The 24,913-nt window shown below is 42.0% G+C and overlaps 1 protein-coding gene across 2 annotated transcripts in view; it reads left to right on the top strand.

The window, feature by feature from the left end:
* The window catches only part of MAPK12 (mitogen-activated protein kinase 12), a 71,996-nt gene that overhangs the window by 2,347 nt on the left and 44,736 nt on the right, over positions 1–24,913 (top strand). Inside the window, exons 1-2 of one of the 2 annotated variants that reach the window (XM_043550532.1) lie at positions 21,074–21,315; positions 21,661–21,719. In XM_043550532.1, coding sequence (XP_043406467.1) covers positions 21,286–21,315; positions 21,661–21,719 — 89 coding nt within the window. In that variant the 5' untranslated portion in view covers positions 21,074–21,285. Of the gene's footprint in view, positions 1–21,073; positions 21,316–21,660; positions 21,720–24,913 lie in introns of those variants that run through there. The other variant, XM_037889007.2, reaches the window with a different exon arrangement.

Below are 24,913 nucleotides of genomic sequence, written 5' to 3' on the forward strand. Positions count from 1 at the left end.
GGCATATCCCCTCGAGTCTGCAGCTTGCACAACAAAATGCGTACACGCCACCATGCACACTGCCTGATCCACTGCCCCCCTTCCTCCACTATGCCCATAATCTGCCAAGGTAGATATGCCCTTGCACAATATCATCAGTAATTTAGCTGTAACAGAGATTTTTAGCCATGTATTACTAAAAGTCCTGATAAAAAGCAAAGCCATCAGTGGGTCAGCATACAAAATCTGATGATGGTGTGTGTGTGTGTGCCATCAGAGAGGAGCCATCAAAAAGTGACTACCACTTCTATTGTCTGCATGATCGTACATTTGTAACACTTGTCTTTCCTTCCTTTGTGGCTGCTCCACTGTCTGTGGCTATCCTGAAGATTGTAAACTGCGAGGGATAGGATTTTTCTGTGTGTCTATGCAAAGCCTAGCACATTTCAGGCACTACCTCCTAATACAAACAAATCAATAAATATACACATTATATACATTGTAACCTATACTGTGAATATGCCTGTCTCCAGCAATGGAAGGCTTGTTGGAGTGGAGGGATATATGAGTAGCTTTGAGGATCAATTTAGGGTTGATTTGGAAGAGAGTAAAATGGTTTTGAGAGGAGCAGCAGTCAAGGCTGGCATTATTGGTGGACATACGGGATGGGGGAAGTGATAAGAGATGAGTGAATAGGGAGAGGTAGAATTGTGAAGAGCCATGAAGATTAAGGATATGTCTACACTAGAAACTTCAAAGTGCTGCCGCGTGAGTGCTCCCACGGCAGCGCTTTGACATGTGTGTGTGATCATGCACGATGGTAATCCTGGTAATCCACCTCCACGAGGAGAATAGCTCTCCCAGCGCTCGGAGCCTGTCCACACTAGCACTTTAAAACGCTCAAAGTTGCTGCGCTCAGAGGGGTGACTTTTCACCCCTCTGAGCCAGCAAGTTAGAGCACTATAAAATGTAAGTGTAGACGAGCCTTTAGAGTAACATTTTCAAAAATGCCTAAGAAATTTAAGAGCCTTAGTCCTACTGATTTTCAATGAGATTTAGGCTCCTAAATGCCTATGGCATTGGTTCCCAAACTTGTTCCGCCACCTGTGCAGGGAAAGCCCCTGCCGGGCCGGGCTGGTTTGTTTACAGTCCGCAGGTTCGGCTGATCATGGCTCCCAGTGGCTGCAGTTCGCTGCTCCAGGCCAGTGGGAGCTGCTGGAAGTGGCGCGGGCCAAGGGACATACTTGCCGCTGCTTCCAGCAGCTCCCATTGGCCTGGAGCAGCGAACCACGGCCACTGGGAGCCGCGATCGGCTGAACCTGTGGACGCGGCAGGTAAACAAACCGGCCCAGCCCGCCAGGGGCTTTCCCTGCACAAGCAGCGGAACAAGTATGGGAACCACTGGCCTACGGTCAGGTCTACTCTCAAACGTTAAGTTGACCTAGCTGCGTCACTCAGGAGTGTGAAAAATCTACACCACTGATTGATGTAGTTAAGATGACCTACCCCCCAGTATAGACAGCATTACGTCGACCTAGTTACTGCCTTTTGGGGAGGTGGATTATCTGCACTAATGGGAGAACCCTTCCCTTTGCTATAGTGTGTGTCTACACTGAAGCACCACAGTGGCGCAGCTTCAATGCGCACTGGCACCACTGTAGTGTTTCAAGTGTAAACAAGCCCTAAGTCACTTTTGAAAATGTCATTTAGGTGCTTCTTGAAAATTTTACCTAAAAGGAAAAGCTTGAATTGGAGATGTTGAAAGAGTGATTAGAGAGGTAATAGGAGAACCACGAAAGGACAGTGGCAAAGGTTTCAAGGAGAGTATGATCAACTGTACCTAAATGGCAGAAAGGTAAGGACAACGGTGGAGGCCAGGGCCTTAAATGTAGCCAGGAAGAAATTGTAGAGACTTGGGTGAGCGGAAGGTTGATAGAGTGAAGGGGTTGAAGCCAGACTAGAAGGGGCCCAAGATGGAGGATCAACATAATGGCTACAAATGGCATGTTCCATGGGTTTAGAGGGGAAGGAAGGGAGGAGATGGAGACGTGTTGGAAAGAGAGGGAGGGTGGGGTAACTGGCAAAACATTTGAGGATGTGGGACATCAGACCATGCTTTTAATTTGGGAGGAGCAGATTGCTTGAAAAGAGCAAGAGCTTGTGCAGGAGGGAGAGTGGGGGCAAGGGAGGTTAATGGCTTGGAATAGCCAATCCTTGTCATTTAAAATGATGGCATTGACACTTAGGACACAGCACCAACACTGTCTGAGTTCAGTTTTAAAACTAATCTGTGAAATACCTTGGTTCCCTGTCTAGATGAATCAGACTACTTTAGACTTACAAACCCACTAGTGTCTGTCCCTCAGGCATTTTAGCCTTAAGCCTCCTTTTATAATTTATGGTCAATTCATTTCACTCACTGCACCCCTAAAGTAATTGTGTACTGCTATTAGCAGCTAGCATTTTATATGTTCAAAGTGCTGCTCAGTTAATGTTTGTACATCACGTAGGCCTTTTCAGTACATTTGGAACATTCACAAAACACTCTGACTGAACACTTAGGAGATGATGGACTCATGCAATTACCAAGTGTCCATCATAGCTGGGTGATTTTTTCCCCCAGTTTCTCAGCGTAATCTGTCCTTCACTTGGCTAGTGTTTTTCAGCTGCTGTCTTTGTGCTGTATATGCCCTTTGGGATAGTAATCTTGAACTCTTCCATGTGCTCACTTGATAATTAAAGACTCTAGAAGAGAGCAGACTCTGGGGATGTGATCTCAATCCATAAAAGGCTTAAGAATAACTATATACGAAGAAAAGGAGTAATTTAAGGTCTCAGAAGGGAAATCAAGGAGCAATGACTTGGAGCTATGGGAGGAAAAGCTTAGGCTAGATATTAAAGAACAATTCATCACAAGTCCTCCCAGAACAGAGCCTGAGTAAGTGGTATCTGTGCTGGGAATTAGTGGGGATTGAGGGGGATGGAAATCAACCACTCTGTCCAGCCAGGGGTAGCTGGACCTGCAACACAGCCCCTCTGAGGTTTCCCAGCCACTGAATATAGACGTGTATGGATCCAGTGGCCCCCTACTCCAAGCCACCTCAATGGTTCCTCTGCAGAAACATGCACTGGACCCACCACCACTGTGCCCCAATAACTCCCTCTTCTTTGGACAACCCTGCCACAGAGCTTAAGTGACAATGAGTATCCTGAGGGGCCTTCCTGAATTTGAATCAGTTTCTCCTGGTAACAGCAGTTAGTCAGTGGAATAGGCTATGAAGTAAGGGGGCTCAAAGTACCATAGCTGCAGTTATTTAAGAACAAGTTCCAAAAGACATTAATGGGAAAGATATAGTGGGTAGTCCTTTCCTGGTTCTACTATAAATACAATAGTTATAAAACATGAATAGAGTTGCAGTGCTGGTTTCCAAAATAAGATGATGTTGGAACAGGACAGAGGTGAATATTACTAATATTTGTCTTATCTATCTTAGATTTTAATAGCACCTAGCCAATGACATCTAGAGTAGGCAGTATATAATAGGCAATCTATCAGCACTGCATGTCAACATTAACAGTAAAAACAAAAGGAGTACTTGTGGCACCTTAGAGACTAACAAATTTATTTGAGCATAAGCTTTCGTGAGCTACAGCTCACTTCATCGGATGCATTCAGTGGAAAATACAGTGGGGAGATTTATATACACAGAGAACATGGAACAATGGGTGTTACCATACACACTGTAATGAGAGTGATCACTTAAGGTGAGCTATTACCAGCAGGAGAGCGGGGGCGGGGGAGGGAACCTTTTGTAGTGATAATCAAGGTGGGGCATTTCCAGCAGTTGACAAGAACTGAGGAACAGTGGAGGGTGGGTTGGGGGAATAAACAAGGGGAAATAGTTTTACTTTGTGTAATGACCCATCCAATCCCAGTCTCTATTCAAGCCTAAGTTAATTGTATCCAGTTTGCAAATTACTTCCAATTCAGCAGTCTCTCCTTGGAGTCTGTTTTTGAAGTTTTTTTGTTGAAGAATTGTAACTTTTAGGTCTGTAATCGAGTGACCAAAGAGATTGAAGTGTTCTCCGACTGGTTTTTGAATGTGTTAATTCTTGATGTCTGATTTGTGTCCATTTATTCTTTTACATAGAGACTGTCCCGTTTGACCAATGTACATGGCAGAGGGGCATTGCTGGCACATGATGGCATATATCACATTGGTAGATGTGCAGGTGAACGAGCCTCTGATAGTGTGGCTGATGTGATTAGGCCCTATGATGGTGTCCCCTGAATAGATATGTGGACACAGTTGGCAACGGGCTTTGTTGCAAGGATAGGTTCCTAGGTTAGTGGTTCTGTTATGTGGTATGTGGTTGCTGGTGAGTATTTGCTTCATTTTGGGGGGCTGTCTGTAAGCAAGGACTGGCCTGTCTCCCAAGATCTGTGAGAGTGACGGGTCGTCCTTCAGGATAGGTTGTAGATCCTTGATGATGCGTTGGAGAGGTTTTAGTTGGGGGCTGAAGGTGATGGCTAGTGGCGTTCTGTTATTTTCTTTGTTGGGCCTGTCCTGTAGTAGGTGACTTCTGGGTACTCTTCTGGCTCTGTCAATCTGTTTCTTCACTTCAGCAGGTGGGTATTGTAGTTGTAAGAATGCTTGTTAGAGATCTTGTAAGTGTTTGTCTCTGTCTGAGGGGTTGGAGCAAATGCGGTTGTATCTTAGAGCTTGGCTGTAGACAATGGATTGTGTGGTGTGGTCTGGATGAAAGCTGGAGGCATATAGGTAGGAATAGCGGTCAGAAGGTTTCCGGTATAGGGTGGTGTTTATGTGACCATCGCTTATTAGCACTCTAGTGTCCAGGAAGTGGATCTCTTGTGTGGTCTGGTCCAGGCTGAAGTTGATGTTGGGATGGAAATTGTTGAAATCATGGTGGAATTCCTCAAGGGCTTCTTTTCCATGGGTCCAGATGATGAAGATGTCATCAATGTAGTGCAAGTAGAGTAGGGGCATTAGGAGATGAGAGCTGAGGAAGCGTTGTTCTAAGTCAGCCATAAAAATGTTGGCATACTGTGGGATCATGTGGGTACCCATAGCAGTGCCGCTGATTTGAAGGTATACATTGTCCCCAAATGTGAAATAGTTATGGGTGAGGACAAAGTCACAAAGTTCAGCCACCAGGTTTGCCATGACATTATCGGGGATACTGTTCCTGACGGCTTGTAGTCCATCTTTGTGTGGAATGTTGGTGTAGAGGGCTTCTACATCCATAGTGGCCAGGATGGTGTTATCAGGAAGATCACCGATGGATTGTAGTTTCCTCAGGAAGTCAGTGGTGTCTCGAAGATAGCTGGGAGTGCTGGTAGCATAAGGCCTGAGGAGGGAGTCTACATAGCCAGACAATCCTGCTATCAGAGTGCCAATGCCTGAGATGATGGGGCGCCCAGGATTTCCAGGTTTCTGGATCTTGGGTAACAGACAGAATACCCCAGGTTGGGGTTCCAGGGGTGTGTCTGTACAGATTTGTTCTTGTGCTTTTTCAGGGAGTTTCTTGAGCAAATGGTGTAGTTTCTTTTGGTAACCCTCAGTGGGATCAGAGGGTAATGGCTTGTAGAAAGTGGTGTTGGAGAGCTGCCTAGCAGCCTCTTGTTCATATTCCGACCTATTCATGATGACGACAGCACCTCCTTCGTCAGCCTTTTTGATTATGATGTCAGAGTTGTTTCTGAGGCTGTGGATGGCATTGTGTTCTGCACGGCTGAGGTTATGGGGCAAGTGATGCTGCTTTTCCACAATTGTGGCATGTAGTAGTTTAGATAGTTTAGTGTCCTTTTTCTTTTGTAGAGAAGCAAAGTGTGTGTTGTAAATGGCTTGTCTAGTTTTTGTAAAGTCCAGCCACGAGGAAGTTTGTGTGGAAGGTTGGTTTTTTATGAGAGTATCCAGTTTTGAGAGCTCATTCTTAATCTTTCCCTGTTTGCTGTAGAGGATGTTGATCAGGTGGTTCCGCAGTTTCTTTGAGAGCGTGTGGCACAAGCTGTCAGCATAGTCTGTGTGATATGTAGATTGTAATGGATTTTTTACCTTCAGTCCTTTTGGTATGATGTCCATCTGTTTGCATTCGGAAAGGAAGATGTCTGTCTGTATCTGTACGAGTCTTTTCATGAAGTTGATAGATTTCCACTCCATATGGCTAAATTACATTAACAGTGCTGCTGCTGCATTTTATGCTTGGAACACTGCTGCAATATTGGATTAATCTGCTAGTACGCAGTCTTCAATTTGCTTTTTTCCCCCCCTCAAGATGTAAATGATTTATAGATTCTGGAATGCCATCATAGTTAAAATTATATCCAATTTTCTATTTTGTATAATATTTTTCTTAGAAAGTGTCTTTTGCAGTAGTTAAGCATTTAATATGGAATTCTTATGAAAAGTATTTGTCTATTATTGACAAAATGCTATAGAACGTGATGGAATATGTCAAGTAGCTAATAAAGTGAAAGATCTTACATTACAACTGAATACAGCCATATATATTCAACATAATCATTTCACTTGATGGCATATTCAGAACAATAGAAAAATATGTCTTGGTATGATGTATTTTATCAAAAACCCTTGCAATAATTCTTTGAACTTTCATCATGGTATGCTTAACTCCATCCACTACTGTGCCACAACAGTGCATCAGCACATTTGGAAGCAACTACTATCAATATTCTACAATGCCTTACTCACATGAGTAATCCTTATTGGAGCATTCCTATTGACTTCAGTGGGACTGCTCACATGAGTAAGGGTTGTAGGATCAGTCATCTAGGAAACAATCCTGCAAATATGTGAGTTGTCCATCTGAATTTAGCTGGAATTCATCACAGTTGGAGCTACTCATGTCAGTAGATATTTAAGCATTTGCAAGACACAGCCCCAGATCATAAATCTCTGGATGCTGGGATACGTACTCTAGATATATGTACTCTAGATCTTTGTGCATTTGGTGGCTTTGAAACAACAGTACACTATTAAATGTGTACTATAGAACAAAAGTTCTCAAACTGTGGTCTGTGAGCTCCATTCAGGTGGCCTGCAGATAGTTCCCTCTAGGGTGCGCGCCTGGGCGGCCGCACACGAGAGAATGAAGGGCCACCCAGCTAATTAGGGGAGCCGCGCAGGCATGGCTCCACAAATTAGGTGTCTGGACCCTGGAGAAGTTGCACATGTAAGGTGAAGTGGTAGCTTTGGAGGAAGAGGGGGTAGGTAGGAGGGGGCAGTGGGGTGAGAAGAGGGGGTGGCGGGGAATTTGGGATATGCAGAGCTGCAGCGGCCAGTTAAAGAGGCAACTTTGCCCAGCTCCAGGGCTGGGGCTCCCAGGGAGAGACGGCCCTCCTTCCCAGCCCCAGCTAGGGGGGCTGCCGCGGTGGGGGAGAGAGGGCACATTCATCCCATTAGAAAGGTAAGACTACTGATATTAAAATATGAGCTGTGTGCTTTTATTTGTAGAACAAAACAAGTAATTATTATTAAGGGTTTTTTTTATATAGCGCTTTTATCCAAAGCGCTTTACAGTAGTTAGCTAACGGTACAAACAACATTTGAAAAGATCATTAAGTGGTCTGCTGAGACCCTCAGCAATTTTCAAGTGGTCCGCAAAAAAAAAAGTTTGAGAACCACTGCTATAGAAGATTTTATGAAGTCAACAAAGTCTTGGTAATGTGAGACTTCACGTCAGCCCTTTGCTGTTGAATCCATGTGGAGAAGTGATGTGAGACCACAGAGGTTTTTTGTGTGAGGGTTGTTGTGTTTGTGGAGCAGAGAAGTGAGAACTTGGGAGATTCTGTTCCATTTGTATCCGAATTTCAAAATGAACCACTTAAGCTAGTAATGTCCACCTTTTTTTAATCTTTTGAGTTTACCTTTAATTTGAAAAGTTCTGGGTATAAGCTGATGGAGGATATTGTGGAGGTCAAGGCATCAGCCCATATAGAAAAACAGGCTGTTTACCAATGGGAGGATTTTTAGCAGTTTTTTTTTTCTTTTGAACTTGACTTTAAATCTATAATTGTGACCTTTAAAACTCTCTACGTTATAGGTTTCAATCTGAATGGAAAAGAAAAAGTTGTTTGTAATACCCAGAAGGATACAAATATTTTAATGTACCATCTTCGGACCTGATCCTGCAAACACATGTGTTTGCTTACCTCTCCTCCCATGAATCATCCCACTGAGATCAATGGAGCATAAAGTTAAATACTTGCAAATACTTGCAGGATATGGGCCTTTGTTACTTCCATTTGACAAATGATTTTGGTTTTTGTTGTGCACACTGAATGGAGCTGGCATTAACATGCCTGTTTTAATTCAACAACAATTTGTATAGCGACCTATATTAAATCCATCTTGGTGCCCTCCTGGGGATATTTAATGACTGTTGCAAAGCCACCAGTGGGAGTACAGAATATTGGGGGGTGGATTTTATGATTCTCAAAAACAGTGTCTATTGTTAAAATAATTTATTTTAATTTCTCAGCAATGGAGTGAAATGTTTTAAAATATCCTACTGATTAAATCTAGAGGAAATCCCTGACCCAACCCTTCCAAATATAAATTCAGAACATATTTTGGGGTCTAAACCCCTTGATAAGTGACCTATAATATTTAAAAGTTTTGAATTGGTTCATGTGCTACAGATGTTTTCTCTTCCTTATAACACTGCATTTAGAGATTCATATTCAATATTTATTTAGAAGAAACTCTATACTGTTCTCCTGTTGATTGTTTGATTTACTGATCATTCTCTAGTGTATTCCCATGTCCAAAAAGCAATGTATGTTTTATAATATAAGAAATATTTTAGTTTTTACTGACTTTTGGAGAGAATTCAGGTGTGTATTAGATACAAAATCAGCTCACAATCTCCATATATTTTTCTTAGTAAGCTACAGCCCTCTAGTTTTTAGATAGATAATATTAAATAAACTGAACTCTGTGTTTTTCAAAATTCTCATATTGTAGGGCTATTTGTTTAGACTTATACAGTGCGCCTATCAGGAAACTCTAAATCCATGAACAATTTAAAATGCATTTTACAAAATAATTCATCCTGAGGCAGTGTCATATAAAATAGCCCCGATCCCACCTAAACTGATGTTCCCCTGTCCAACCATTCATCTACCTACAAAATGCCTGAGTAATAGATAGGCTTTCCAACATGTCCTGAATGCAAATAATTTCAGGTTATGTCAGACCAAGGGAGGAATTTGTTCCAGAGTAAAGTGCCCTTTGCTGAGAAACTCCCTGTCCCCAGCTGAACAAATCTTGGGACTGTCAGCCCAAACATCTTGGCTGATCTCAACTGCCAGTTAAAACATGGGAAGAGTGGCAGTTTCTAAGATACATAAAACCCAAAGCAGGAAGGAAGTTATAGATCAAAACATGCATCTTGGATTGCAACAGGAAGTGTAATGAAAGTGTGCAGTTTTTGGAGCATAAACTCCCTGCAAGGAATACTGCTATGTAATTGGACAGCCACTTTCGGCACCAGCTAAAATTTCACCTACATCAGGTTTAGACTCCAGTAAAGTGCAATGCAGTAATGTAGGCTGGAGGTGACAAAAGAATGGGAGATTGAGAGATCACATTCAAAAGACACATTCATAACTTTTTTGCCAAGAACAGACAGAAAAAAGCATTCTTGGCACCTCTGCTGTCTGTGTATTCAGAACAGCCAAGGATCTAACAGAATCCCCAAGTCATAAACTTCCATAACAAAAGGCTGGAAAATCTTCAGTGCAGTGACATATCACTTCTGTCAAAAACCAACAAAGAAAGTGACATCCTACCAATTTACCTTTCTGGACCAAACTTCAGCTAACTAGCTGTCATCCAAGCCCCAAGCTTGGCTAGACACGAGGAAAGGAAATCAATTGCACAAACTTGATCCAATCAAACAGAGATGTAGAGTTGAGGGTCATCAGCATACTGATGTCACTGCAACCCACACCTTCCTTCTATCTGCCCTACTGGCCCTATATACACACTGAACAGGATGAGTGACAGAATAGAACCCTGCAGTAATCACAGAAAAGAGCCCTCAGGGTAGATGAGAAAGCAAATATTACCTTCTGAGACCTCTCAGAGAAAAGAATGGAGCTACTCAAGCCTGACTTGAGAGTCTGTAGGCATATTGACATCACCTCTTGGTCATGTTGCTGGAGTGTTACTTTGTCACCACACAAGTCAGCATGCAGTATTCACATGAGTCCTGATGTGCTTTTATTTTACAAAGACCATCATCTCCTTCAGCTCTCAGTAGTGAATCTATGACTGGGTAGGGAAGTTTTCTCCTGATTGTTCTGCTACTTTTTCTTCTTGGTTATTGTCGCAGGGTGCTGCTAGAGAGGCCTTAATCAGCTCCTGCCACTGCAGCCCCAATCAGGGGGATTGGATTGGGGCTGGGTAGATAGCCTGATGCTTGCCTGGTAACTGGTCACACCTGCCAGCCTCGTTAGCAGGAGCTATAAGGCTCTGAGGAAGTGAGAGCAAGAGGGGAACTTCAGGCTCAGAGGGAGGAGAGGAGAGGAGTCGAGTCGAGTCTCGTCTCGTCTCGTCTCGTCTCCTAGTCTGTTGCTGGCCAGGCCTGTGGTAGGCCAAGCTGTTGTAAAAAGCCTGTATATAGTTGGAAACTGGTGGTGGGGACTTGATCATAAATAAAGAGCACCAGCCTGAATTGTCAGTACTTGTAATACAATATTTATTAGTCTAAGGGTATGTCTACACAGCCAAAGTTAAAACGCCGCCACTTTAATAAAGAATAAATAGTGGGGAATAAAGAAAAGTGGGGTTGCCCTTATAGTTAAAATCTAGTATACAGAAAACAATCAGCATATTGCAGAAAAGTGTAATTCAAAAAAGGGATTACATATCTGCTCAAAGAAGCTTCTGAAGTCTTTATCCAATTACATTGTTTTATCTATTCAGATACTTTAAAAAATTTAATTTACATCCTTCAGTCCTGCAGTCTGATCTGGGTGGATTCTTGTGTCTGTGAAGTCCTGTTAGAGTCATGGGGCTCTGCAGGGGTGCAAGGGTCCACCCACACAGATCATACTGCAACATCTGGCCATTCTGATCACATGGTTGGTAAACAATGAAGTTTGATGAACAAATCTGGCTTGAAATTTATCCAGACCATCTTCAAATATATATGTAAAATACAAAGTTTGCTAGAAACAGAAGTATGGACAATCTTGGAAATAAAAACTCCTTATCAGACAGAAATAACAGAGGATATGACAAAACCTACATCAGAAATCCTATAGTAATTCTACAGTGCTGAAATGATGGTGGTATAACTTTTTTTCATTTGATTGTTATATTTTATTTAATATGAACTAATAAAATTATAAACAGTGTTCATTGTTCATCAAGCCATAATGCAAGGCAGAGTCAATATATCAGTCACTCAAACATTTTGAATAACAGGAATCTTTTATACCAATAAAGGGTGGTATCCCTGGCTATGAGACAGATGTTCTGCTTCATTCATAACCCACCATTCCTAGTAGCGAGGATATGTCCAGTTATGAATAAAGGTATGCTTCAGAAAATGTTGATAGGATCAATAGAGCAACAGCTGTTTTGTAAAATATCTGTTCCTTTATCTCTGTTCCTATTGTCATACAATTCTAGTCTTCTAAATTCAAGTGTTCCATGTAGAGGAGCCATGTCTCATGGAATTTATTGTGCTGCTCCCTTACTCTATATGTCCTATTCACTCATTTTAAATAGTTGACACTCATTTCCAATGGTCTGAGTTTGCTTTTAAATTTGATTTCCACAAATTCAGTATTTGGTTTCTTAATAGCTGACAAAAAGGCTTTCATTCTAGCCACCACTTGGGAAAACATCCCCAGCGCACACTGACCTGAGGAAGGCTACTAGCCAGAGTTACAAATACCTTTGTGGCCACTCCTACTGAGTTGTACCCTCTGCAGCTGAAAGGAATAAAACAGTTGTGAATGGTCTTCAATTGTAACACACTGTCAGCTTTATATTGAATTATTTTTTTTAGCTGCCCAGTAGGAGAATGCAAGAAAGGAGGAGGAGAAGAGTTTGGAGAAGCAGCCAAGATTGAGCTGCTCCCCAGCCTGCTTTGTGAAGTCATAGAGCAACAGCACTCCAAGAAAGCTAAGGGTTTGTAGCTCTTAGATTGGTTCTGACATGCCAGTGAAGTTGAACATTGGAACCAAGAAGAAAAGGAGTACTTGTGGCACCTTAGAGACTAACAAATTTATTTGAGCATAAGCTTTCGTGAGCTACAGCTTACTTCATCGGAAATCCACTGAATGCATCCGATGAAGTGAGCTGTAGCTCACAAAAGCTTATGCTCAAATAAATTTGTTAGTCTCTAAGGTGCCACAAGTACTCCTTTTCTTTTTGCGAATACAGACTAACACGGCTGCAACTCTGAAACCTGTCATTGGAACCAAGGTGTCAGTGTTAATAGCTAACACTTGACATACCATTAGACACTTTTATCCAGAGCAGACTTAGGCCAAGTCTACACTATACATTTACATCAGTATAACTACATCGCTCAGGGGAAGTTCCCAATCCCTCCAGTCTTGTGTTATTCATATTGCCACTTTTGCACGCAAAAAAAAAAAAAATGCATGTGAGTTTTTGTGGCATACTGTATTTCATCAACTGTTTGAAAGTGGTATTTGATCAGAAATATGCATATATGGCTACAGATATTTTAGAAATGTTCTCAGACAGATTGTAGCCGTTTGTGAGAGCTGTAATGGAGAATACTGCTAGAAACTGCACAAACTTTTAAAGTTTTCCCTACTGTGTGGTCGGTTTTTAGGAATTGGGCCCAAAGATGTCTGCATCCTCAGTGAAGTTTGCAAATATTGCTGATAAATGGAATATACACTCATATTGTAATTACATCACAGCCTAGGTATGCTCAGAAGGATTCTTACCTATAAAACAAGAGAGGCATGCTGAAGCACAAATCTCTTCAGGAAAAAGGAATTTGCAGTTTCAGAGTGGAGGCCTGGCTCCCTCACCCTCCTTCACCACAGGCAGTAATGGATTATGAGAGCACTGAAGAATTCAACTGATCTGTCCCACAATTGCCATGGAAACATATCTGCAGATTTGAGGCTGTTTTTCATCAGCTGGGCCACACTTAGATGTTAGTCTGTCTTTGGCCACAGGTATCCCTTGCTTCCTTATGTGCCCTGATACAGGTAGGCACTTAAGCATGTTAACAATGGGATCTAAGCACATACTTACAGTTAAACATGTGCTAAGTGCTTTCCTCAATTAGGGATGTTTTCCTGAACTGGTTTCCTCACCAGGTATGTCTACAACAGTATTTTGGAGCAAGCCTCCCAGCCAGGGCTGACAGACTTGGGCTAGTGGGGCTTGGTATAGACAACACCTTGAAGTTGTGACTCAGATTCTGAAACACAACCTCCCAACATTTCAACTTTTTACATCCTTTAAATAGGCTGTGATTTCTCTCCCTCGTGTCTTCTAAATGAATACTATAACAGTTTTTAAAAAGAATTAACAGAACGTGTCTTGTGAAAATAAGTAACCTTTATTTTGCAGGTTTCAGAGTAGCAGCCCCGTGTTAGTCTGTATCCGCAAAAAAAAAGGACAGGTTTCAGAGTAACAGCCGTGTTAGTCTGTATTCGCAAAAAGAAAAGGAGTACTTGTGGCACCTTAGAGACTAACCAATTTATTTGAGCATAAGCTTTCGTGAGCTACAGCTCACTTCATCGGATGCATGTTTCTCCCGCTCATTCTCTTGGAATCTTCCTGTGTCATGTAATGTTTTCTCTAATCTATGATCTGAACTTGAAAGCACTCTCTAGAGCACCTACTGAGACTATTCATGGTATTATGCAGCTCAGTAGTAAGCTTTTGCAGAATCAGCCCCCTAAATTGTAAGGTAGGGCAGGGACCATAGGTGGAAGTCTGGGTTCATTGAAGTCAGTGGGATTTTTGCTTCGGGGAGCCAGAATTTTACCCCCATATTTTTACTCCATAAAGCACCATGCACATCTATAATGCTATACACAAATGTTCCATACATAAATGTTGATGGATACTGATAGATGAACAATAACAATTAAAGGTAGGTTCCAACGTTCTTTGTAAGAGTTACTTAAGCTAAGGAACATTTTGAAACTATGTAGCCACAAATGCTAAAATTCAGGAGAGAGAATCTACTCAGTTTTTTAATCTTGATGTAATTTACCTTAATCTTAGCTTTAGCTTTAAAAATAAATAAATAAATAACATCAGTCTTTGATAAATGTATGGCCTTTTCCACGATTTGCGTGTTCATTGATGTGCTGAGCTAAGAAACGGTCAAACTTAGCGATTAGCTCTCATCTGAGCCACGGAATTGCAGACCACGCTCAGCAAGAAAAACTATGGTTTCAACTGTGTGTCTGAGAACATTCTTCCAATAAGCACGAGCTTCCAAAAACTGGTTTTCCATTTGGGTATCAATTCTGCCACTAACTTTCTTTCAGGCATGGTAGCTGCTAACTGACAATGTATGCTGCTCACTCATTGCATGATTGGTAATGTATGCAGTGTTCTTCCAGCCTCCAGAGAACATTCCCCACTTTTTGGTATCAGAAAACAGGTGGCAATAAAAACAGTATGCTTTCTTCTTAGAAGGTGAATAGATGAGCCATTCTCGCTTGCCAATCTGTTTGTTAGGCTTCACATATTCAAACATTGATTTGGTCAGATAACTATTCTGATTGGTTGTACTCTCGGTTTGTCAATGAAAAATCAGCATCTAGATTCTGGCATTTCTGTTGGCCCTTCTCAGTCCAGTGTGCCATGAGATCTTGAGAAGTCATGTCCCACCCGCCTGAATCGTTGGAGAAGGATATTTTTGTGTTACTATCACTGGGAAAGTCTTCAGAAGAGTGGGGCGAGACTGCAGCTAGAGAAGTCACAGGAGGTTGCTCCTTTTCATCAGGTGCAGGTGCAGCAGGTTCACTTGGGCTGGTATTCGCCTGGCCTCCTTCACCACCAGACTAAGTAGGAGAAAAAATAGTTAGGAGAGAAGGAACACCTTTCAGCACTACATCTTGTCTTTACCATCTTTCTTTGGCCTCCTTCAATTTCTTCTATCCTCCTTTCTTTGACATAGTTTCTATTGTCCAGTGTAGGCCTACTGTGTACAAAGTTCAATATTGCTTGGGCCACAACCACTTCCTTAACCCACAAAAACAAAATCACAACCATCATAAATTGAATTCACAATCTTGATGGATTAATTTGTACAAAGCAATATCTAATGAGACAAAAAAATTTCCGATGCCCTGCTACCGTCGCTCAGCTGTTATTTCAGTATGGAATGGAGGGCTTACATTAGGGCCTAAAAATAGGAGGGCCTAAGGTTATAGCCTTATTAGCCTATGGGTTAATCCCGCCCTGGCTCCACATCGTTGTCTGCCTCCACCTCTTTGTCAATGACTTCATCCTCTGGGTTAGGTCCATTTTCTGCCAGTTCCATCCCCAATGAAGTATCCAAAGGGCTCTTGGCAGTGGAGGTGGGGTCGCCACCAAGGATAGCGTCCAATTCCTGGTAAAAACAGCAGGTCTGAGGCGCAGCACCAGAACAATGGTTTTCCTGCCTTGCCTTCCAGTACGCATACCTCAGCTCCTTGATCTTTGCTCTGCACTGCAGCGTGTCCTGATCATAGCCAGCATGTCCTGATCATAACCCTTTTCACACAAGCCTCAAGAAATCTGCCCGTAGGTATAGAAATTCCAATGGCTGGAGCGCAGCTGGGACTGCACAGCCTCCTCTCCCCAAATACTGAGCAGATCCAGCAGCTCTGCATTGGTTCAAACAGAAGAGCATTTGCTGTGTGGAGCCACCATGGTCAGCTGGGAAGACGTGATGTGAGATGTGAGCTCTCCATGTCGAGCAAACAGGAAGTGGAATTTCAAAAATTCCTGGGGCTTTAAAGGAGATGGGGCAGATGGTTGCTTACCTGGCTGCAGGGCAGCGGAGTTGGAATTGCTGACCAGAGTGGTCAGGATGAGCATTGTGGGAGACCCTCAATTAAAGTGATAAAATCAAGTGCAGTGTCTACACTGGCACTTTGGCAACTAAACTTTTGCATATAAAGCTCTATGACTCTCATTGAGGTGGTTTTATTTTGTTGCTGAAACTGAGGAGTTTTGTTGCCGAAAAGGGCCTTGCAGTGTGCACCTCCACTGTTTCATCGCTAAAACTCTGCAATGTAAACAAGGCCTAACTTTTACTCCAAGTCCATGGAGCATACTTTCAATATAAATCCTTAAATATTACCCATACATACAATGATTATGAGTCTTGACCAGTTATGAGCTTTCTGTACATACCTTACGTGTTACTCTTCAAGGATATACACCCTGTAAGATGTGTTTGGTGTTGTGAGTTTGTCAGGTCTGGGGTGAGAGTTGTCTGCAAAGAACAGGGAACCCTTTGCCAAGGGGTCTCTGTGTCACAGTGGTATGTAAAGAAATCCATCTTTTTGTTTGCCAGGAATCAATTCTTTTAACAATTTAGTGTTGACTGTCTTGTCTTCTCTATCCCTAGATTTTCTTTCAGAATCTGTTCTTCTGGAAATATCCTTAAACGTGGTGTTGCAGGCTGCTACTAACGATTCCTGAGAGCAATTTAATTTTATTGCTATTATCTTTGTTACCTTGCACTCCAGATTTTCAAGATCAGTGATACTACTTTATCCTCAGAGTAGCTCCTCCTACTCTATCAGGGAAGGAGAAAGCGGGGGCTACACAAGACACTAATATTGAAAAAAAAAATCTGAGTTTGATTTTTTCTCCCATACCATTCACTCCACTTTGGATCTGTCTTTAAAAGGATGGTGGAGGGTCTTGCACTGAGTTTACAAGGAACCAATGAACACAGGATAAAACAAACAATCACTCAGATGGCCATGGGTTGATGGCGTACTCACCTCATTGTGCTACTGCATGCCAGAAATCTCATCTTAAAAACTGATTGGTAAAAGTGAGACCCTGGTGGAGAGCATCACTGCTAATGTCTACCATAGACATAGACCTTTTCCAGTGGTATCTTATAGTAGTATTCCTTGTCCACAGAACTTGCATCTCTAATAACAGCAAGTGCTCTGGTGAAGCAATCAAAATATAATTGAAGAATGTTTTTCATAGATTCCAAGGCCAGAAAGGACCATTGTGATCATCTAGTCTGACCTGTATAACACAGGCTATAGAATGTCTCCAAAATAATTCCTTTTGAACTAGAGCATATATTTTTAAAAAATCTTGATTTTAAAAAGTGTCAGTGATGGAGACTCCACCATAAACCTTGGTAAATTGTTCCAGTGGTTAATTATCCTCACTATAAAACATTTGCTCCTTATTTCCAGTCTAAATTTGTGTAGCTTCCACTTCCAGCCATTGGATTTTGTTATACCTTTGTCTGCTAGATTGAAGAGTCCATTAGGAAATATTTGTTCCCCTTGTAGGTACTTAAAGACTGTGATCAAGTCATCCTTTAACCATCTCTTTCTTAAGCTAAATAGATTGAGCTTCCTGAGTCTATCGTTATAAGGCATATGTTCTAATCATGTAATCATTCTCTTGGCTCTTCTCTGAGCCCTCTCCAATTTATTAACATCCTTCTTGAATTGTGGACACAAGAACTGGACACAGTAGTTCAGTAGGGTTGCACCAGTACCAAAGAAAGAGGTAAAATAACCTCTGTGCTCCTACTTGAGATTCCCCTGTTTATGCATCCAAAGATAGCATTAGCCCTTTTGGCCACAGCATTGCACTGGGAGTTCATGTTCAGCTGATTATCCACCATGACCCCAAATCTTTTTCAGTCACCACTTCCCAGTAAGGGCACCGGAACCTTTGTAGAAGTGGGGGGTGGGATGCAGGGTAGCATGCCCACACAGATTTGCTGCTTGGCTTGTACTAAGCATGCTCAGATGGACTGAGCATGCTCAGTAACATCGGTTGAAACCACTGCCCTGACTGTGCCCACTATGGGCAGGCATGGGTCACCTCTTGGGGGGCAAACTCATATGTTTCTTTTGTTAAAAAGTGTGGGGCATGGCCCTCCCACTTTTAAAAGTGGGGAGGGGGGGGGAATTGCCCACTGCTCCCTTTCCCTGTTCCAGCACCATTGCTTCCCAGGATAAAGTCCTCCATCTTCTAAGTGTGGCCTACATTCTTTTCTCCTACACGTATACATTACATGTAGCTGTATTAAAATGCATGTTATTTGCTTGTGCCCAGCTTACTGAGTCTTCCAGATCACTCTGTATCAGTGACCTGTCCTCTTTCTCATTGTTGATAACGTCAAGGTATTTTCTATTTTATTTTATACATACCAAGTTATAAAAGAAATAAGCACCGTGTGTCATTTGTGCTTTACTATCCAAACTGGTCTTTATGTCAGTCATTATGTTTAAGAACCTTATATTTAATAGAGGAATGGCATTCCATGGTAGCAAATGTTTTTGCAGGGTGTTATGGAGAAGAATATTTCCAACATACTAACCAGTAATTTTTCTTATATTTACATTAGTCACCGAAATTATATCTTCCTTATAGTATTTATTTTATTTTGTATCCTCTTGTTTGTAATGTATCTGCAGCAGGCTGTGACATAAATGGAAATATTAATAACTATATTCTAGTTTGGAAAAAACTCTCTGAAACATAGCTATTAAATAAAGGTCACTGATGAGAAGGAACCAGAGTTCTCTCTTTGATATTTATAAATGATTAATTATTTTTAGTCTGACTTGTCCATGTCAGTTTCAATGATGTTGCTTTAGAAAATCCATTATGAAAAAGAATAAACTAGTTTATCAAATCAAATGGGTATGACAATAAAAGAGGGACAACCGTCCATTGCATGTTTATAAAAATATTCTGTGTTCAGTTCCCATTTTGCTCTCTACATTGGTCTTTTGAATGGAGTTGCTGCTCTTTCCCCAGTCTTTTCAATTCCGAGGATTTGCAACGATAAAAACAGATGACAAGCTTGTCTCAATTAGTTTGCCAGTTTACCTGAAAAGTATGAGCTCAGTTCTTTGCCTCTCAGGACAAATCCTGTTGTTAACTAACAGGATAGTCCAAGTAACTAATATACTCCTGCTGACTTTAATGGGAGCTGAAGAGGAATTTTAATGAGCTTTACTAATCTCTTTGATTTTTGGCTGGTATTTTCTGTTGAAATACCTTTTCCAGCTTCTCATGTTTCACAACAAGAAAAGGAGCATAATACAGGTTCCCATGCTTTGTTTGCCTTAAGGATACTTTTTGCAAATCCATGTGGTGCAGCATCCATACATTGCCCCATCTTCTGCGGTATCAATTACTTTTCCTGTTGAAGCCTGCTGTCACCATCATGTAGCTTACAATCTAAAATAGACAGGACACAGGGCAACAGTTCAGGTAAATGAGGACACAGAAAGTGTATTAGTTAGAGGACAAGGAACACTTCTTCCCAGGAAGTAGTGGGTTTTAATGGGAAGAGAAGGCACTTGGTGGCCAGGCTGAAGTTCAAATACTAACTTTCCATTTATAATGACACACTCTTTAGATGCTAGCTACATATATATTAAGAATTTTTGAAATGTAGACTCGGCAAGATGCAGCTTTAGAAAAGTAAAGGAGTACTTGTGGCACCTTAGAGACTAACCAATTTATTTGAGCATGAGCGTTCGTGAGCTACAGCTCACTTCATCGGATGCATGTGAGCTGTAGCTCACGAAAGCTCATGCTCAAATAAATTGGTTAGTCTCTAAGGTGCCACAAGTACTCCTTTTCTTTTTGCGAATACAGACTAACACGGCTGTTACTCTGAAACCTTTAGAAAAGTGTACATGCAAAGTTTTAACTAGAAGCAAAGCCCTTAAAATTCCATGATTCAGCTTCGGTGTCACTTTCTGCATCATGAGTGAAAAGTTTCTGTGGTGGATATTTATAAAACTCTGCTGTAGAAATCTGAAAAATAAAATATTTGCTATAACCTCAGTACTTTAAAGCATGGTTTTGAATACATACATCCTCTTTTACTTTATTTTTGATTGTCTAGTAATGGGTCTTACTAATGTTTTGTGGAGCGGTTCTTTCATTTTTTTATTGTTCTTTTCATGGCTCCAAAAAGACTACTGTATATACTCGATCATAAGCCGGTTCATTTATAAGCTGACCCCCCCCCAAGAGGGATAAGTAAAAATGGAAAATTTTTATGACCCATTCATAAGCTGACCCTATAATTCAGGGGTCAGCAAACTTTGGCTCCCAGGCCATCAGGATAAGCCGCTGGCGGGCAGACATGGTTTGTTTACCTCGAGTGTCCACAGGCATGGAGGTAAACCTAAGTAAACCAAAGTGTCCCGGCATGCCAGTTGCTTACCCTGATGGGCCGGGACAAGAACTGGTGGGGAAATTTTGGGGCGGGGAGAAGCTGGAGGTCAGGCGAGTAACCCCTGTGACCACCCCCCACGACCCCACCCTTAGCCAGGGACCGCCACACTCTCCCTATCCCATCCCTTCCCACTTTATTTGGGGAGGGTCAGGGGAGGCTGTCTCTGGCCTGGCTGGAGCTGCTCCGGCAGGCTGGGCAGCGCGGCTGCAGCCTGCTCCGGCGGGCCAGACCAGGTGGCGCGGTCGCAGCATGTTCCAGCAGGCTGGGCCAGGTGGCATGGCTGCAGGCTGCTCCGGTTGGCCCGGCGGCGCGGCCACAGCCTGCTCTGGGGGGTGGGGCCGAGCGGCATGGCTGCAGCCTGCCAGCCCCGGAGCTGCAGCTGCTTCAGAGGCTGGGGGGACAGCAGCATGGTCAGAAGCGGAGAGACTCTGGCCCCTCCTCTTCCCTTCTGGCTGTGCTGCCTCTCCTTGCTCCCTCTGTTTGGAGGGAGGGGCTGCCCCCGCTGCCCCCTCCCCTCGGCCCGGGGAGCGCCGCCGCCCCCTCCCTCCCCTCGGCCCGGGGAGCCGCGTGCAGCAGCAGTCCAAGATATAGAGTTAAATTCCCAATTGTATTCTTGATGACTTATGGTCACTTAAGGCCAATTATCCCTTTTCACAGGGATAAACAAGTTTAGTCCCAGGGTCCTGACCAAATTCCATTCTGGGAATTATATTCTGCCTACCAAAATTTCCCTGCAGATGAATTTGGAAAATTCATTTTATTTGCTATCCTAAATTATTTAGTGTTACTATGGATTGACCCACAGTTGGCTCACTTTTCCCCAGAAGTGACTGAATAACAATGATGGACTATTCCTGTGTGTACAGTATGGTAAAGTTTTAGTTTGTTTGGTTTTATCAGCTGTTTTATATAATTATCACTCAACCTTGCTTATATATATAAAAAAAATGTACGTTTAAAGCTTGTTTATCCTTAGGTCAAGCAGACCTAGTGATGGAGATAAAAATTGATGGATAATGGGTGACAGACCTCATTTATACTAGAAGTTGTGTGCTTTGCTATAGGCAAGCTACTTCTCATCTTTATGTTTGTAACTAATGTCTCATTTTGGTAATGTTCTACACTATATTTCTTCATTTATTATGTGGCTTGGGGATTTTGTGTTGATGAAATCTTAATCCATATATTTCTGTTTTTTCTCTCTCCTGTTTTTAGGTTATTGGAATATTGGATGTGTTCACACCAGATGTAATACTGGAGAAATTTAATGATTTGTAAGTTTTTGATTCTATGAGAAATCATGGGCATTAGCTTATGGTTTATTTCTGAATTACAGTTTAATGTAAGTATTATGTGCATGCCTATAAAATTTCAAAGGATTGTAAGAAAGTTAGGTACCTACCTGCCATTGAAATTCTGTGGGAATTGGTGCATCCCTCCCTTAGGCACCTTTGAAAATCCTAGGCTTAACGTATTGATTTCATATCAGAGAAACAAAGGGCCAAATTCTGATCTCATTTAAATTATTGTACATGTAGAGTAAACCCATTACCTTCAGTAGATTGTAGTATGTTTCCTCTATTATAACTGGGATCAGAGTTGGGTCCAAAATGTTTTAAAATCACTCATCATTTTCTACTGCATGCATCCAATGAAGTGAGCTGTAGCTCACGAAAGCTTATGCTCAAATAAATTTGTTAGTCTCTCAGGTGCCACAAGTACTCCTTTTCTTTTTCCTCTGGTAATACATATCTATCTCATGTTGTTTAAAAATACAAAGTTAAAAATAAAAAAGTAGAAAACGAAACACAAAAATTGGGTTAAGCCCAAACATGTGGACTGAATGCCCCCTCTGCCCACACAGGCCTCTGAGGCAGAGACCTTATAGTCTAAAGTGCCTGGAAGGCTGGGTAAAACGTCACCCAGGAGTTCTGAGGGTGCAAGAGGCGGATAGAGGCTTCTTTTCATGACTAGAAGTGCAGAAGTCTGCTGCAAATGTGTTGTATACACTCTCAGCAATCTGTACAGTGTAAGCAAGTACAAATGTGTTTACAGTTAAAACAGAAATGAGGGGAAGCTTTTGTGCATTAAAGGTCAGATGAGTCATTCAAGGGGAGATCTGATTGTTTAATTTTTGCCAACTAGTCATGTGGGAGCTTGTTTGGTCTGTGATATGAATTTGATCTTACTATAATGCAGCTGCCTTGTGGCTCGAAACAGCAGTGCTGGGAAAGGCAGTTCCACCATTGCCAGTGCCCTGGGGCGTTATTCCTGTCTGAATCCTTTAGGAATTGGAAGGAGCATACTTTAATGTGGCTCCTACCCCTACTTTTTAGAGGGAAGCATACACTTAGGTCTGCCATCAGCATCATTCTGCCAGACAATGTGGAAGAGGTAGTAGAGCCAAAGCCCACCCCTTCTGAGACCCCAGGTGCTGTCCCAGGTGGCACCTGACCATTTCCCCCCACATACCCACACCTCCCCAGCCCTTTAGCTCAAGAAGTGCGAAGATAGGACCCTGATCCTGCAAAAATTCATGCTTATGTTGAACTTTCTGCTCTGTGAGTAGTTGTGTTGCTTTGTTAGCTCTACCCACAGAACATACAGTTAACTTTATCATAGAACCATAGAATTGTAGGACTGGAAGGCACATCGAGAGGTCATTTAGTCCAGTCCCCTGAGCTCATGGCAGGACTAAGTATTATCTAAACCATCCCTGACAGATGTTTGTCTAACCTGCTCTTAAAAATCTCCAATGACAGAGATTCCAGAACCTCCCTGGGCAATTTATTCCAGTATTTAACCACCCTGACAGTTAGGACGTTTTTCCTAATTTGCAACCTAAACCGCTCTTGCTTCAATTTAAGCCCATTGTTTCTTGTCCTTTCCTCAGAGGTTAAGGAGTATAATTTCTCCCCTGCTCCTTGTAACAACCTTTGATGTACTTGAGAACAGTTATCATGCCCCCTCTCAGTCTTCTCTTCTCCAGACTAAACGAACCCAATTTTTTCAATCTTCCCTCAGAAGTCATGTTTTCTAAACCTTTAATCATTTTTGTTGCTTTTCTCTGGACTTTCTCCAATTTGTCCACATCTTTCCTGAAATGTGGCGCCCAGAACTGGACGCAATACTCCAGTTGAGGCTTAATGAGCACAGAGTAGAGCAGAAGAATTACTTCACGTGTCCTGCTTACAACACTCCTGCTAATACATCCCAGAATTATGTTTGCTTTTTTTGCAACAGCGTTACACTGTTGACTCATATTTAGCTTGTGGTCCACTGTGACCCACAGATCCCTTTCTGCAGTACTCCTTCCTAGGCAGTCATTTCCTATTTTATATGTATGCAACTGATTGTTCCTTCCTAAATGGAATACTTTGTATTTGTCCTTATTGAAATTCATCCTGTTTTCTTCAGACCATTTCTCCAGTTTGTCCAGATCATTTCGAATTTTAATTCTGTCCTCCAAAGGACTTTCAACCCCTCCCAACTTGGTATCGTCCGCAAATTTTATAAGTGTAAACTCTATGCCATTATCTAAATAATTGATGAAGATATTGAACAGAACCGGACCCAGAACTGATTCCCACGGGACCCCACTCATTATGCCCTTCTAGCTTGACTGTGAACCACTGATAACTACTCTCTGGGAATGGTTTTCCAACCAGTTATGCACCCACCTTACAGTAGCTCCATCTTGGTTGTATTTCCCTAGTTTGTTTATGAGAAAGTCATGAGAGAGTATCAAAAGCCTTACTAAAGTCAAGACCTACCACATCAACTGCTTCCCCCCATCCATAAGGCTTGTTACCCTGTCAGAGAAAGCTATTAGGCTGGTTTGACATGATTTGTTCTTGACAAATCCATGCTGATTGTTTCTTATCACTTCATTATCTTCTAGGTGTCTGCAAATTGATTGCTTAATTATTTGCTCCATTATCTTTCCAGGTACGGAAGTTAAGTTGACTGGACTGTAATTCCCCTTATTTCCCTTTTTATAGATGGGCACTATATTTGCCCTTTTCCAGTTCTCTGGAATCTCTCCCATCTTCTATGACTTTTTGAAGATAATTGCTAATGGCTCAGATACCTCATCAGTCAGCTCCTTGAGTATTCTAGGATGTATTTCATCAGGCCCCGGTGACTTGAAGACATCTAACTTGTCTAAGTAACTTTTAACTTGTTTTTTCCCTATTTTAGCCTCTGATCCTACCTCATTTTCACTGGCATTCACTATGTTATACACCCAATCACTACTAATCTTTTTGGTGAAAACTGAAACAAAGAAGTCATTTCACACCTCTGCCATTTCCAAATTTACTGTTATTGTTTTTTCCCCCTCATTGAGTCATGGGCCTACCCTGTCCTTGGCCTTCCTCTTGCTTCTAAGGTATTTATAGAATGTTTTCTTGTTACCCCCTATGTCTTCAGCTAGTTTAATCTCATTTCATGCCTCTGCCTTTTTAAT

This window comes from Chelonia mydas, chromosome 1 (genome assembly GCF_015237465.2).
Source record: "Chelonia mydas isolate rCheMyd1 chromosome 1, rCheMyd1.pri.v2, whole genome shotgun sequence".
NCBI classification, from domain to species: Eukaryota; Metazoa; Chordata; order Testudines; family Cheloniidae; genus Chelonia; species Chelonia mydas.